This window comes from Salmo salar, chromosome ssa20, assembly GCF_905237065.1.
Source record: "Salmo salar chromosome ssa20, Ssal_v3.1, whole genome shotgun sequence".
Lineage (NCBI taxonomy): Eukaryota > Metazoa > Chordata > Actinopteri > Salmoniformes > Salmonidae > Salmo > Salmo salar.
In genome coordinates, this window is record NC_059461.1 from 64,339,619 (window position 1) to 64,357,372 (window position 17,754).

Below are 17,754 nucleotides of genomic sequence, written 5' to 3' on the forward strand. Positions count from 1 at the left end.
AATAAATGTGATTAATAATATAGCTAAATAAATAAATCAGTACTGTAACAGCTTCTTTTTAGCAAAGTAAAACATCAAAAGAAAATTATATTAACATGCTGTGCCCGGTGAAATTATTTGCCATAAACATGAGCGCCAACGCTGATAAATTGGCATAACACAAACTCATCATTACAATATTGTCTTTCTAAATTAAATTAACCTCTTCACCCTCCTTATCATTCAGTTAGGCCTAATTTTAATTCAATTGTGAAGTAATGTGCACAATTATCACCCATTCATCCAGTAAGGAGAGAGAGACGTATTAGCGCCTGGGTAGGTATAGGTGTGAGAAAACAGTTAAAAACATTTAGGAAAAGTTAGGGCAGGCTCAAGACCTTGCTTTTTTGGGGGGGCAATTTTTTTTGTACAAAATCAAACGTCAGTGTTTATTGGCCTATGGTGGTTCTAGTGTTAAGACATGACTGATCGAGCTGACTGACTGAACTACAATAGATGTATTATAATAACATCAGACCAGAAAAGCAACGTTTTTAGTCTGAGCATAGAGGATTTATCTTTCATGGGGGAGATCTAGGCTATAAGCAGGTGTGAGGAGATCATGATAAAGCCTAGATTTGGTCACTGAAACTATAAGGCCATGGCAGCTTGCACGTCATGATATCATCCCACATCTGATCAGACATCAACTTTGTCCAGGTAGATTCACCATGGCAGCACAGGTTAGCTGCTTTAGTGCTTGAACGTTTAGGGGATAACATCTTATGGGATATTTACATGATTTGACCTCGTTTTTTTACGAGTTCCCAGTTGTCTTGAAAGCACCATCACCATTGAAGGAGGTTGGGGAGAATGTGTGGATGCTCTGATGTAACGTTAGTTGCTACCTTATTAGCTCGGGCTATATGTTATCTCGCTAGCTTGTCAGCTCAATCCAACAATCTGAAAATGGCGGTGTGTTTAGGTATCGAATCATTTTAGCACAGGTATGGATTGGCAGGCTGTTTGCACAGGCTAGTTAGCGTTTCAGTAACGTTAGCTAGCAAACATCTGACAACTCAGCTGACCTGGCTACCAGTTAACTTTAGCTGGATGGCTAGTTAGAAAACTACATTACCGTGCTGCAAATACGCCTTATATCAGCTATAATACATTATTCATGTTATGATTGACTATTATTATTCGACAGCCAGCAAAAATGTGACAGTACAGCTACCGTTAGCACTTCACCAAAGCTGCATTCCTATGAGAGTTAGCTAATTAGGTAAGGTTATTAGCTGTCTGGCTAGCTCGTCTCGCCTACCAGAAACGCTCATTCTTCACTCGCTATTCCGTGTGTAAATAGCATTTTCGAACAATTTAAACCGCCACGGTCAAGTGCAGAATACCGTCAAACAAATAATTGACTCGTTTCTTATATATTTTACACACAAAATAAGTACCTGCCACCTCCCCCAGATCCTGGCCGTAACGCCATCTTGATAACAGTGGTCTGTGACAAAAACAAAATCGTCGGCAGTGACGGTGTGTGACGGATCTTCCGGGTCACAGTTTTTTTCTTCTCCACTAGATGTCGCTGTTGTGCTTCTGTCAAACTCAAAATGTTTAGTCTTGGCTATCAGGAACATGATGCCAAGGCTCTTGGCAGGTTTACAGTAAGTATGTCGATTGTGTACCTGTCTTCATTATATGGGGAAGATGCTTCTCATATCATGATGGGTCTAGTAGAAATAATTCAAATCAAATCAATTTTTATTAGTCACATACACATGGTTAGCAGATGTTAATGCGAGTGTAGCGCAATGCTTGTGCTTCTAGTTCCGACACTGCAGTAATATCCAACGAGTAATCTAACCTAACAATTTCACAACAATTACCTTATACACACAAGTGTAAAGGAATGAATAAGAATATGTACATAAAAAAATATATGAATGAGTGATGGTATAGAACGGCATAGGCCAGATGCAGTGGATGGTATAGAGTACAGTATATACATATGAGATGAGTAATGTAGGATATGTAAACATTATATGAAGTGGCATTGTTTAAAGTGGCTAGTGATACATTTATTACATCAATCTTTCCATTATTAAAGTGGCTGGAGTTGAGTCAGTATGTTGGCAGCAGCCACTCAATGTTAGTGATGGCTGTTTAACAGTCTGATGGTCTTCAGATAGAAGCTGTTTTTCAGTCTCTCGGTCCCCGCTTTGATGCACCTGTACTGACCTCGCCTTCTGGATGATAGCGGGGTGAACAAGCAGTGACTCGGGTGGTTGTTGTCCTTGATGATCTTTTTGGCCTTCCTGTGACATCGGGTGGTGTAGGTGTCCTGGAGGGCAGGTAGTTTGCCCCCGGTGATGTGTTGTACAGACCTCACTACCCTCTGGAGAGCCTTACAGTTGTGGGCGAAGCAGTTGCCGTACCAGGCGGTGATACAACCCGACAGGATGCTCTCGATTGTGCATCTGTAAAAGTTTGAGTGTTTTTGGTGACAAGACGAATTTCTTCAGCCGCCTGAGGTTGAAGAGGCACTGCTGCACCTTCTTCACCACGCTGTCTGTGTGGGTGGACCATTTCAGTTTGTCCGTGATGTGTACGCCGAGGAACTTAAAACTTTCTACCCTCTCCACTACTGTCCCGTCGATGTGGATAGGGGGGTGCTCCCTCTGCTGTTTCCTGAAGTCCACGATCATCTCCTTTGTTTTGTTGACGTTGAGTGTGAGGTTATTTTCCTGACACCACACTCCGAGGGCCCTCACCTCCTCCCTGTAGGCCGTCTCGTCGTTGTTGGTAATCAAGCCTACCACTGTAGTGTCGTCTGCAAACTTGATGATTGAGTTGGAGGTGTGCATGGCCACCCAGTCATGGGTAAACAGGGAGTACAGGAGAGGGCTGAGAACACACCCTTGTGGGGCCCCAGTGTTGAGGATCAGCGGGGTGGAGATGTTGTTACCTACCCTCAACACCTGGGGGCGGCTCATCAGGAAGTCCAGGACCCAGTTGCACAGGGCGGGGTCAAGACCCAGGGTCTCGAGCTTGATGACGAGTTTGGAGGGTACTATGGTGTTAAATGCTGAGCTGTAGTTGATGAACAGCATTCTCACATAGGTATTCCTCTTGTCCAGATGGGTTAGGGCAGTGTGCAGTGTGATTGCGATTGTGTCGATTGTGTCGTCTGTGGACCTATTGGGGCGGTAAGCAAATTGGAGTGGGTCTAGGGTGTCAGGTAGGGTGGAGGTGATATGGTCCTTGACTAGTCTCTCAAAGCACTTCATGATGACGGAAGTGAGTACTACGGGGCGGTAGTCATTTAGCTCTCTTTTAGTCATTTAGCTTTCTTGGGAACAGGAAAAATGGTGTCATTTAGCTCTCATTTAGTCATTTAGCTTTCTTGGGAACAGGAAAAATGGTGTCCCTCTTGAAGCATGTGGGGACAGCAGACTGGGATAAGGATTGATTGAATATGTCCGTAAACACACCAGCCAGCTGGTCTGCACATGCTCTGAGGACGCGGCTGGGGATGCCGTCTGGGTCTGCAGCCTTGAGAGGGTTGACACGTTTAAATGTTTTGCTCACGTTGGCTCCAGCAAAGGAGAGCCCACAGGTTTTGGTAGCGGGCCATGTCAGTGGCACTGTATTGTCCTCAAAGCGAGCAAAGAAGTTGTTTAGTCTTTCTGGGAGCAAGACATCCTGGTCCACGACGGGGCTGGTTTTCCTTTTATTGTCCGTGATTGACTGTAGACCCTGCCACATACCTCTCGTGTCTGAGCCGTTGAATTGTGACTCCACTTTGTCTCTATACTGACGCTTAGCTTGTTTGATTGCCTTGCGGAGAGAATAGCTACACTGTTTGTATTCGGTCATGTTTCCGGTCACCTTGCCCTGATTAAAAGCAGTGGTTCGGCTTTCAGTTTTGCGCGAATGCTGCCATTGTCACAAGACAAACCTTTTCAAATAGTCCCACATTTCTCAGTTATTTTAGATTTGAGATAAATTAATTTCACTAAGTCACTGTTGATGATTAATTGTCCTAGGTCTGTTCCATATCACTGACATTATAACCCTCTCCTGGGCTGTATTGGATTAAACCTGCCTCTGCAAGGTTTGCAATATGTGTGTTTTACATAAATACAGTCAGTTCAACACATGCATCAATCATGGTGTTTTTTCAGTCGCTCAAACACTGATTTTATTTGATTACATGGGAAAAGTTATCTTCATGGGTAGGCCTACTGCAACATGAGTTCAATTGACTTGACCCCTCAGTCTTCCTAATTGATAAGATTACATTTCCCTAATACAGATGTAGGATCTTAATTTGATCAACCTGTTGCAGGATAACTTTCCCACCATGGAGGACATTTTAAACATTTAGTGTATTTGAGGTTTTAAAAGGCTTCTGAAGTTTGTAATTTCCACTTTGACATTTCATACTTTATTTTCCCTTACGAAATGTTTTATCAACCCCTACAGAAAATGTCCATTAAATATAATCCACATAATAATGAACATTTCCTGTTGCTGCATTATTATTTTTCTGATGTAGCAAACTGGCTCAAATTAAGATCCTACATCTGTATAACTGTTATCAGCATGTCAAATAAACAGATATTCTTTACAGATTGTTGTATTTCATGACACCTGCATTTGTCTCATGAAGGATTTGTCTAACATTTATACAGGATGAATGAGGTATTGAGGCTATTGTGTGGCCCCTCACATAAATGTTTTCAGCAAGCATCTTCATTGTTGCACCAGGTAGAGTCACAAGGATGAGCCCTTCTCCCATTGTTCTGTGGGTGTTGTTGTGAAAGATTTACAGTTTAATGAGGGTCGGGTGAGACATAGGATGACAGGCCCCTCTGCTATCCATCACCCGGTCTGCCTCACACCCAGCCTCTGCCCCGGATCTATTCAATAGACACGTTCACAGTCATATCCACAACAGAAAGAGCAAAGCCACCAGCTAGGATTGACTGCATTTATATCATTTTTACTCTGAATGCATCTGATGCTTTCAGTACTTCACAGTTCAGGGTTGATCCTGATTGTGTAGAATAATACCCAAATATGCAAAGAAGGATATTGTATATTTATACCTTTGTGTATAACAGTGTGCATCCACATTGGTATACTGTACTTTCTGACATAAACTACCATTGCCAGGATACAAATTGCTACAGGTAAATGACTGCACTACAAATATAAACAAATGACTTAACCCCTCATTCCACATTGAAGCCATATTAAATACACTGACACATGGCTAATGACACACATTTAACTGATACTTGGTGCAATACATTCTTTGAAATAAAATACTAACTACTCTTTAATAAACTCTCATTACAGATACACTTATTAGAAGTTGTCCTATCCTGTGATATGTTTTATTGCGAAGTGCTGATTTATACATTATCTTTTGAAGTAATTTTACTTTGTTTGCTACTTTTTGCTCCTTGTGAATCTCCTCAGCAGCTCCTCATCAGTCTCCTCAGTCCCTCCTACACAGCTCTTTGAATCCATTCACAGGCCTTGAAGAGAGCATGGGTCTCCTACCCTGCTGGGAACCAAGAGTTTAGCTGGAGGCCAGCAGAGTCAGGCAGGTCCCCCTACTGTGGAGCTGCCTGGGCAGGCTGTGGGCAGGCAGACCCCAGAAGTAGCCCTGTGAGAGAGGTGGACATTAACCATGGCCCACTCTGGGCATCCCACCATTCTCCATAAATCATTAACCTCTTCAGCACCAGGCCAGTGACAGCATCAGCATGACAACTGCAATCTGTCAGGATCCTTCTGTACTGTATATGATCTGTCTCTGACAGGAGAAGACAAGATGAGACACATCTCATTTACTATCCATTTAGGAACAATGGGCCAAAAAGAGCCCTCATTCTTATTCTGCCTTATTCCTCTGATGGCCTGCTAGTAAGATTGATTCCCTCAGGCTGTGAAAGGACTCCCCATTCGACTTATTTATCCTTTAACAATGTTATGTATCACATCTGATGGTTTATGGCCTACTGGATAAGATCATTTGTTGATATTTGTAGGGCAGTAATTTACTTGGAGCAATTTGTATCCTGGGAATGGTTGTTTCTGTCAGAAATTTTAGTATAGGCTACTGTGACAATAACTCTCAGAAGTATAGCACTTACGTAGCTCTATTGACTGTTTGTTTCTCCACTTCAGTTGTGTTGTCTCCTGTGTTTATGATACACAACTGTCAGGCTCTCAACTAAATTATGGCTTGTAATTGATAGACCATCTTCCAGGAGGATTTGTCACACTTTTTCCATGCTAATTGATCCCTTTGTGTTGATCTGGACAACTACTTTTTAATTCAGTATGGCATAAGGGGTTATATACTTGCACGCTGAAGGCAATAAAGTAATTCCACAACAATGACTGAGTAGGTTACATCCACTTACAGTACTAGACATTTTTACTTGACATAGGAATTTCTGTCAGTTTAATTGCTAAGAAAAATTACTGTAGATTAATTATATGCCAAGGAAAAAAGGGGATAAAATGGTTTCAAAATATCACAAAAGCAAAAGAGTTTTCAAATGTAATCGGAACCTACAACAACAAAGAATTGCATTGAAATGCGTCTGTAAGAAAGAACCAAAGGCCTCCTATACTGTCTACACTTGTCAAACTACATCACTGTAGGTGGTGGTGAGGGAGATGTACGGTGAAGGGTTGTGATTGTTCTAATTCAGGCCTGTCTGAGAACAGAAGCACAACAGAGGATCTCTCTCTCTCTCAGTCAGATCAAGGGCTTTGATGGAAGACGCCTCTATCAAAGCTGCTGTATACATGTGTATGTATTTCTCCATGGAGGGCTGGCCGGTGGGCCTGAACTCTGTTCGCTGTGGCCAATTAGCCCTGGTGGAGAGTGGCCTCCTGACCCCTGACCCCTGCTGGGCAGTCTTATCCATTAACCTCTTGGGCCCAAGCTGGAGTTGATGTAGTACCCATTCTTTTGGGACTGCTAAACACACGGTCACATTCACCCTGCCGCTTCCACTTTCCGTCCCTTTGTCCAATCCCTCTGTTCCCCACGTGTCCATCTCGCTCCTTGCGTTGACCTCTGGGTCCACACTGGAAATGAAGATTCACTCCTCTCTCTTGGCAATACACCAGTGAACAAATGTAAACTCTCTGGGTGGTGAAACCTATCCTTACATGTTCTACTCTCTTATTACAATTTAGCCATGTTGTAATTGGCATCTGTATGGCTTTTCTCTTTCCGGCTTAATTTTCTCCTCTACCTCCCTTTATCACCAACTCTACATCTTCCTTTTTCTGTCTTCTTTCTTTTTCACATTGTGGTCCAATGACATTAATGATGACAACACCATGTCGGTGATTAACCTGAGCTCTCTGCCTAGAGATTCCATAACAGAGAGAGACTGGGTGACAAATGGGGACAGAAGTCGGGGAAGAGACTGTAGGTTAATTTGTTTAACAATGGTTGATGGATCAACATCACACCAAATACTATTGAAACAAAAACAATGATGTAAGTCTAAAATAAATGCACAAATACAATCACTAGATTCTATGTTCAGATATGAAGATATTACAAGCTGCCTAGCATTTAGATTGCCCACCAATTTTAGTTAGGATATAATATTTCAAGATAGACAGTCAAATATTTCCTCTCACAGAGCCAAAATACAAACGTTGCCAAATGATGCAATAAAACACATAATGACAATGTACAATATTACATATTCAGTCCAATGCTATTGTCAATATGTGCTCACATGAGCAAACATAATCTGTGATTTCAATTGTAAATCAAATGAGCCCCAGAAAAATGTAACTATTTATTGAATTATACTTTTATTGAAATAGTTGTGTTAGCCAATAGGCTATTGGGTGACTTTAGTGCTGTATAATATAGCATTGTAAACTGCCTTTTCCAAAAGGATGCAAATGAGTATAGTTCTCTTTCTTCTATAACCTGTGTTTCTTTCAGTGAAAAGTAGTAGAACAGCAGTAGTCAGATCTTCAGTGGCTCCCTGGGCCTAAAATCAAAGGGCTCATTGATAACCAAACAAAGCAACATCATTGGATTACAAGGGTTTCCCCAGCATGACTCCTCCTCTTAGAACTATGGAGGACAGTCTCTTTCAGGGTCTTTCAGTTCTCTTTAAACTCAGGATAGAATAGCTCAGACAAGAGTATTACTAGAGTAATTTCCCGTCACATTACATTAACTCTTACAAGAAATATCCAATCACCCTCCTGTATATTGCTGCCCCTCATTGTGTATTCAGGTTTTCTTGGACAGCGCACAATAAATTGCATTGTAACACTTCGTAAAATAACATGCTCACTGACTCACAGATTAATTTATCAAAGTTGTCCCCTTCCAGAGAACAAAAAAACATGGGGGCTAATCTTGAACGTTGCTTTTTGTATGGCTGAGATGAGATCCTGTCATAAACAAATGATATGCAAAGCACTCACTGGTGTCAGTGGGGGAGAGCCGACCTTGAGAGTTGGACACTATAAACTGGAAGAATGCTATACTAAAACCATATCATATTACTCCACAGAGGATGCCGTTTAAGTTCAGACTTGAGACACTATATGTTTGTTTTAGTTTTGAGAGAATGTTGTAGTATTGTACAGGTGAATTTGTTTTGTCTAACTCTGACTCCCACTATAACTGTGTTTTCAAAACAGTTTCAACATATGAATATTTCCATCCTCCCCATGTGTCATCCTCCCCATTTTCAACTGTTGTAATAAAGTTTGCATGAAGGAAAGACCCTTGGGTATTCAAGCAAAGAAATGATAAACTAACCTGTTAATGATTCACTCATTTGAAGTGCAGTACATTTCCAAATCATTTCTTTCTCAACCATAGCAAGTAAAATGTATTATTACTTTGATAAGGAAATAGTGTATACCAATTGGTTTTATATTTGTAAGTATAATCAAGTTATCAGGGGCCTCGTTTATTTAAAAAATGTTTTTGCTTAATTACAAGCAAATCTGCACTGCACCTATGAACGTTTTTGGAATGAGGCCCCCTGGAATGTCAGGATATTACAGTATGTGCAGGTCAAACGTTTGCACATTCAAATACACACACACAAAAATTGCTCAACAGCAGTCAGGTCCTCATTAATTCGCCCATCATGAAACAGCTGAATTCTCACTGGAGACCTGAAAGCCTGAAAGTCGGTTAGGACATCTACTTCGTGCATGACAAGTAATCTTTCCAACAATTGTTTACAAACAGATTATTTCACTTATAATTCACTGTATCACAATTCCAGTGGGTCAGAAGTTTACATACACTAAGTTGACTGTGCCTTTAAACCGCTTGGAAAATTCCAGAAAATTATGTCATGGCTTGTCGTCATCATGAGACCAAAATGCAAGCGGGATGTGGATACTCATCTTTAATGATAAAGAATAACGCAAACACGGAAAACAATAAACAAGAATGACTCAAGACAGGCTAACAGGCTATACATACAAAATAATAGCAGTGCTAGCGCAACAACCCACAAACCCAAGTGAAAAACACACACCTAATATATGACTCCCAATCAGGAACAACGATAACCAGCTGTCCCTGATCGGGAGCCACACAGACCAACATAGAAACATACAACCCAGAACAAACATACACAGACATCTTCTGCCACGTCCTGACCAAAATACAATACAACTACACCCTCTGCCGGTCAGGACGTGACACATGGCTTTAGAAGCTTCTGATAGGCTAATTGACATCATTTGAGTCAATTGGAGGTGTACCTGTGGATGTTTTTTAAGGCCTACCTTCAAACTCAGTGCCTCTTTGCTTGACATCATGGGAAAATCAAAATAAATCAGCCAAGACCTCAGAAAAAAATGGTAGACCTCCACAAGTCTGGTTCATCCTTGGAATAAATTTCCAAACACCTGAAGGTACCACGTTCATCTGTACAAACAATAGTACGCAAGTATAAACACCATGGGACCACGCAGCCGTCATACTGCTCAGGAAGGAGATGCGTTCTGTCTCCTAGAGATTAACGTACTTTAGTGCGAAAAGTGCAAATCAATCCCAGAGCAACAGCAAAGGACCTTGTGAAGATGCTGGAGGAAACAGGTACAAAAGTATCTATATCCACAGTTAAACGAGTCCTATATCGACATAACCTGAAAGGCCGCTCAGCAAGGAAGAAGCCACTGCTCCAAAACTGCCATAAAAAAACAGACTACGGTTTGAAACTGCACATGGGGACAAAGATCGTACTTTTTGGAGAAATGTCCTCTGGTCTGATGAAACAAAAATAGAACTGTTTGGCCATAATCACCATCGTTATGTTTGGAGGAAAAAGGGGGATGCTTGCAAGCTGAAGAACACCATCCCAACCGTGAAGCATGGGGGCATCCTGTTGTGGGGGTGCTTTGCTGCAGGAGGGACTGGTGCACTTCACAAAATAGATGGCATCATGAGAAGGAAAATGATGTGGATATAGTGAAGCAACATCTCAAGACATCAGTCAGGAAGTTAAAGTTTGGTCGCAAATGGGTCTTCCAAATGAACAATGACCCCAAGAATACTTCCAAAGTTGTGGCAAAATGGCTTAAGGACAACAAAGTCAAGGTATTGGAGTGGCCATCACAAATCCCTGACCTCAATCCTATAGAAAATTTGTGAGCAGAACTGAAAAAGCGTGTGCGAGCAAGGAGGCCTACAAACCTGACTCAGTTACATCAGCTCTGTCAGGAGGAATGGGCCAAAATTCACCCAAGTTATTGTGGGAAGCTTGTGGAAGGCTACCCAAAACGTTTGACCCAGGTGAAACAATTTAAAGGCAATGCTACCAAATACTAATTGAGTGTATGTAAACTTCTGACCCACTGGGAATGTGATGAAAGAAAAAAAAGCTGAAATAAATAATTCTCTCTACTATTATTCTGACATTTCACATTCTTAAAATAAAGTAGTGATCCTAACTGACCTAAAACAGGGAATTTTTCTCGGATTAAATGTCAGGAATTGTGAAAAACTGAGATTAAATGTATTTGGCTAAGGTGTATGTAAACTTTCGACTTCAACTGTACATACCCACCACCCCTCCACTGTCCTCTTCTGTAGACAACATAGGTCATCGATTGATATGGGACTAAATGTATACTTATGACTTAGCAGCAGAGGAAGGTCAGAGGCAGAGCTATAGAGATATGCTGTATAGTTCTGGACAGAGACACCCAAGAGGGCCCTGGGCATCCTCTCACATAGCCTCTCACATGGCCTCTCACATGGCCTCTCACATGGCCTCTCACATGGCCTCTCACATAGCCTCTCACATGGCCTCTCACATGGCCTCTCACATAGCCTCTCACATGGCCTCTCACATAGCCTCTCACATGACACTCTCACATGTCCTCTCACAAGGTCTCTCACATGGCCTCCTACATGGCCTCTCACATGGCCTCTCACATGGCCTCTCACATAGCCTCTCACATGGCCTCTCACATAGCCTCTCACATGGCCTCTCACATAGCCTCTCACATGGCCTCTCACATGGTCTCTCACATGGCCTCTCACATGGCCTCTCACATGGCCTCTCACATGGCCTCTCACATAGCCTCTCACATAGCCTCTCACATAGCAACACAATCATGCTCAACCTCAGCTGAGCAATGTGAGAGACGGTGTCCAGGGTCTGTGTATGAATTACACGTCATACATGTTGTTAGCAATGGCTTCCCCTCTGTGTGCCCTCTAAAGGCCTAGCCCATCCATAATAACAATGTGAGACTCCCAATATGGTGCTTACCGAGACACCAGACAGGGCCTTTCAAGTTGTTCTTTCTGAGGGATATTTCAGTTGTTATTCCAGACAGGTAGGAGAGGTCTTCCACTGACTCCCTGTACTGTTGGTCTGTCTGTCGCACAGGGAAGGAATGAAAATAATTCTCTGCAGTGACAATATTATGATTTAATATGGGGACGTTTTCATGTCTTTGCTCAGATCATAAGAAATGTACTGATGATGCTTAGAACACACCACGGTAGGTGCACTTTAGATCTACAAACTTCAAAGGCACTGTCGTCTTATCACATAGGAATACAACAGATCTTTGTAGAGGGCGCTGTCGTCTTATCACATAGAAATACTACAGATCTTTGTAGAGGGCGCTGTCGTCTTATCACATAGAAATACTACAGATCTTTGTAGAAGGCGCTGTCGTCTTATCACATAGGAATACTACAGATCTTTGTAGAGGGCGCTGTCGTCTTATCACATAGAAATACAACAGATCTTTGTAGAGGGCGCTGTCGTCTTATCACATAGAAATACTACAGATCTTTGTAGAGGGCGCTGTCGTCTTATCACATAGAAATACTACAGATCTTTGTAGAGGGCGCTGTCGTCTTATCACATAGAAATACTACAGATCTTTGTAGAGGGCGCTGTCGTCTTATCACATAGAAATTCTACAGATCTTTGTAGAGGGCGCTGTCGTCTTATCACATAGAAATACTACAGATCTTTGTAGAGGGCGCTGTCGTCTTATCACATAGAAATACTACAGATCTTTGTAGAGGGCGCTGTCGTCTTATCACATAGAAATTCTACAGATCTTTGTAGAGGGCGCTGTCCTCTTATCACATAGAAATACAACAGATCTTTGTAGAGGGCGCTGTCGTCTTATCACATAGAAATACTACAGATCTTTGTAGAGGGCGTTGTCGTCTTATCACATCGAAATACTACAGATCTTTGTAGAGGGCGCTGTCGTCTTATCACATAGAAATACTACAGATCTTTGTAGAGGGCGCTGTCGTCTTATCACATCAAAATACAACAGATCTTTGTCGAGGGCGCTGTCGTCTTATCACATAGAAATACTACAGATCTTTGTAGAGGGCGCTGTCGTGTTATCACATCGAAATACTACAGATCTTTGTAGAGGGCGCTGTCGTCTTATCACATAGAAATACTACAGATCTTTGTAGAGGGCGCTGTCGTCTTATCACATAGAAATGCAACAGATCTTTGTAGAGGGCGCTGTCGTCTTATCACATAGAAATACTACAGATCTTTGTAGAAGGCGCTGTCGTATTATCACATAGGAATACTACAGATCTTTGTAGAGGGCGCTGTCGTCTTATCACATAGAAATACTACAGATCTTTGTAGAGGGCGCTGTCGTCTTATCACATCGAAATACAACAGATCTTTGTAGAGGGCGCTGTCGTCTTATCACATAGAAATACTACAGATCTTTGTAGAGGGCGCTGTCGTCTTATCACATAGGAATACTACAGATCTTTGTAGAGGGCGCTGTCGTCTTATCACATAGGAATACTACAGATCTTTGTAGAAGGCGCTGTCGTCTTATCACATAGAAATACTACAGATCTTTGTAGAAGGCGCTGTCGTATTATCACATAGAAATACAACAGATCTTTGTAGAAGGCGCTGTCGTATTATCACATAGAAATACTACAGATCTTTGTAGAGGGCGCTGTCGTCTTATCACATCGAAATACAACAGATCTTTGTAGAAGGCGCTGTCGTCTTATCACATAGAAATACAACAGATCTTTGTAGAGGGCGCTGTCGTCTTATCACATCGAAATACAACAGATCTTTGTAGAGGGCGCTGTCGTCTTATCACATCGAAGTACTACAGATCTTTGTAGAGGGCGCTGTCGTCTTATCACATCGAAATACAACAGATCTTTGTAGAAGGCGCTGTCGTCTTATCACATAGAAATACTACAGATCTTTGTAGAGGGCGCTGTCGTCTTATCACATCGAAGTACTACAGATCTTTGTAGAGGGCGCTGTCGTCTTATCACATCGAAATACAACAGATCTTTGTAGAAGGCGCTGTCGTCTTATCACATAGAAATACTACAGATCTTTGTAGAGGGCGCTGTCGTCTTATCACATCGAAATACAACAGATCTTTGTAGAGGGCGCTGTCGTCTTATCACATCGAAGTACTACAGATCTTTGTAGAGGGCGCTGTCGTCTTATCACATCGAAGTACTACAGATCTTTGTAGAGGGCGCTGTCGTCTTATCACATAGAAATACTACAGATCTTTGTAGAGGGCGTTGTCGTCTTATCACATCAAAATACAACAGATCTTTGTCGAGGGCGCTGTCGTCTTATCACATAGAAATACTACAGATCTTTGTAGAGGGCGCTGTCGCCTTATCACATAGAAATACTACAGATCTTTGTAGAGGGCGCTGTCGTCTTATCACATAGAAATACTACAGATCTTTGTAGAGGGCGCTGTCGTGTTATCACATCGAAATACTACAGATCTTTGTAGAGGGCGCTGTCGTCTTATCACATAGAAATATTACAGATCTTTGTAGAGGGCGTTGTCGTCTTATCACATAGAAATACAACAGATCTTTGTAGAGGGCGCTGTCGTCTTATCACATAGAAATACTACAGATCTTTGTAGAGGGCGCTGTTGTCTTATCACATCAAAATACAACAGATCTTTGTCGAGGGCGCTGTCGTCTTATCACATAGAAATACTACAGATCTTTGTAGAGGGCGTTGTCGTCTTATCACATCAAAATACAACAGATCTTTGTCGAGGGCGCTGTCGTCTTATCACATAGAAATACTACAGATCTTTGTAGAGGGCGCTGTCGTGTTATCACATCGAAATACTACAGATCTTTGTAGAGGGCGCTGTCGTCTTATCACATAGAAATGCAACAGATCTTTGTAGAGGGCGCTGTCGTCTTATCACATAGAAATGCAACAGATCTTTGTAGAAGGCGCTGTCGTCTTATCACATAGAAATACAACAGATCTTTGTAGAGGGCGCTGTCGCCTTATCACATAGAAATACTACAGATCTTTGTAGAAGGCGCTGTTGTATTATCACATCGAAATACAACAGATCTTTGTAGAAGGCGCTGTTGTATTATCACATCGAAATACAACAGATCTTTGTAGAGGGCGCTGTCGTCTTATCACATAGAAATACACCCGGAGACACCTGAAACCCCACCTCTTCAAGGAATACCTGGGATAGGATAAAGTAATCCTTCTAACCCCCCCCTTAAAGATTTAGATGCACTTTTGTAAAGTGGTTGTTCCACTGGATATTATAAGGTGAATTCACCAATTTGTAAGTCGCTCTGGATAAGAGCGTCTGCTAAATGACTTAAATGTAAATGTAAATGTAAATACTACAGATCTTTGTAGAGGGCGCTGTCGCCTTATCACATAGAAATACTACAGATCTTTGTAGAGGGTGCTGTCGTCTTATCACATAGAAATACTACAGATCTTTGTTGAGGGTGCTGTCGTCTAATCACATAGAAATACTACAGATCTTTGTAGAGGGCGCTGTCGTCTTATCACATCAAAATACAACAGATCTTTGTCGAGGGCGCTGTCGTCTTATCACATAGAAATACTACAGATCTCTGTAGAGGGCGCTGTCGTGTTATCACATCGAAATACTACAGATCTTTGTAGAGGGCGCTGTCGTCTTATCACATAGAAATGCAACAGATCTTTGTAGAGGGCGCTGTCGTCTTATCACATCGAAATACAACAGATCTTTGTAGAGGGCGCTGTCGTCTTATCACATAGAAATACTACAGATCTTTGTAGAGGGCGTTGTCGTCTTATCACATCAAAATACAACAGATCTTTGTCGAGGGCGCTGTCGTCTTATCACATAGAAATACTACAGATCTTTGTAGAGGGCGCTGTCGCCTTATCACATAGAAATACTACAGATCTTTGTAGAGGGCGCTGTCGTGTTATCACATAGAAATACTACAGATCTTTGTAGAGGGCGCTGTCGTCTTATCACATAGAAATACTACAGATCTTTGTAGAGGGCGCTGTCGTGTTATCACATCGAAATACTACAGATCTTTGTAGAGGGCGCTGTCGTCTTATCACATAGAAATACAACAGATCTTTGTAGAGGGCGCTGTTGTCTTATCACATAGAAATACTACAGATCTTTGTAGAGGGCGCTGTCGTCTTATCACATCAAAATACAACAGATCTTTGTCGAGGGCGCTGTCATCTTATCACATAGAAATACTACAGATCTTTGTAGAGGGCGCTGTCGTGTTATCACATCGAAATACTACAGATCTTTGTAGAGGGCGCTGTCGTCTTATCACATAGAAATGCAACAGATCTTTGTAGAGGGCGCTGTCGTCTTATCACATCGAAATACAACAGATCTTTGTAGAAGGCGCTGTCGTATTATCACATCGAAATACTACAGATCTTTGTAGAGGGTGCTGTCGTCTTATCACATAGAAATACTACAGATCTTTGTAGAGGGCGCTGACCGTCTTATCACATCAAAATACAACAGATCTTTGTAGAGGGCGCTGTCGTCTTATCACATAGAAATACACCCGGAGACACATGAAACCCCACCTCTTCAAGGAATACCTGGGATAGGATAAAGTAATCCTTCTAACCCCCCCCCCCCTTAAAGATTTAGATGCACTTTTGTAAAGTGGTTGTTCCACTGGATATTATAAGGTGAATGCACCAATTTGTAAGTCGCTCTGGATAAGAGCGTCTGCTAAATGACTTAAATGTAAATGTAAATGTAAATACTACAGATCTTTGTAGAGGGCGCTGTCGCCTTATCACATAGAAATACTACAGATCTTTGTAGAGGGTGCTGTCGTCTTATCACATAGAAATACTACAGATCTTTGTTGAGGGTGCTGTCGTCTAATCACATAGAAATACTACAGATCTTTGTTGAGGGTGCTGTCGTCTAATCACATAGAAATGCAACAGATCTTTGTAGAGGGCGCTGTCGTCTTATCACATCAAAATAAAACAGATCTTTGTAGAGGGCGCTGTCGTCTTATCACATCGAAATACAACATATCTTTGTAGAGGGCGTTGTCGTCTTATCACATAGAAATACAACAGATCTTTGTAGAGGGCGCTGTCGCCTTATCACGTCGAAGTACTACAGATCTTTGTAGAGGGCGCTTTCGTCTTATCACATAGAAATACAACAGATCTTTGTAGAGGGCGCTGTCGTCTTATCACATAGAAATACTACAGATCTTTGTAGAGGGCCATAAACACAGAAATTGACCAATAGGGCTCACTGCTTCAAGGGTTATGTGCATTGTGTTACACATTGCTCCAACTGGCAAGACACACACACACACACACACACACACACACACACACACACACACACACACACACACACACACACACACACACACACACACACACACACACACACACACACACAGGGATAATGTGACAATGTGTGCTCCTGGGAATTCAGTGTGTCAATGAGATAGCTTGAATAAACATGATTTGCAAAAGCATGAGGTGTGTGGGGTCATCTGGTCAATAGGAATACATTCCTTTCACACTTCTCATAAGGAAACGGTCAGGTGAAAAGGTAACACTAGGGAAGGCTAATGTTGTCAAATGCCAGGAAAGTTTTGGCTAAGGTTAGGGTGATAACCATTTCCCTCAAGGTCCCTCATGAGTCATGACTAAGTATACATTTAGCAAGGGAGGAAGAATCAATGTATTATAAAATCTGTCAACCACTCTTCCCACTGGGCAAAAACTGGTTGAATCAACGTTGTTTCCACATCATTTTAACAAAAAAGGAAATGTGATGACATTGAATCATTGTGGAAAACTGATTGGATTCGAAAAAAGTAATCAACTTAAGGGAATTTAGTATTTTTTTCACACAACTTTTAACCTAAAT

General features: G+C 41.8%; 1 protein-coding gene across 15 annotated transcripts in view; it reads right to left on the bottom strand.

Annotated features, from left to right (window-relative positions):
• The window catches only part of LOC106581184 (synergin gamma), a 49,831-nt gene extending 48,303 nt beyond the window's left edge, over nt 1–1,528 (bottom strand). For all 15 annotated transcript variants that reach the window (XR_006760996.1, XM_014163080.2, XM_045703787.1 and 12 more), the window contains exon 1: nt 1,443–1,528. Coding sequence is in view for 14 of the 15 variants with exons in the window: in XM_014163080.2 (XP_014018555.1) it covers nt 1,443–1,477 (35 nt within the window). In the remaining variant the exon portion in view is untranslated. The remainder of the gene's footprint in view (nt 1–1,442) is intronic.
• Between the last annotated feature and the right edge of the window lie 16,226 nt (nt 1,529–17,754).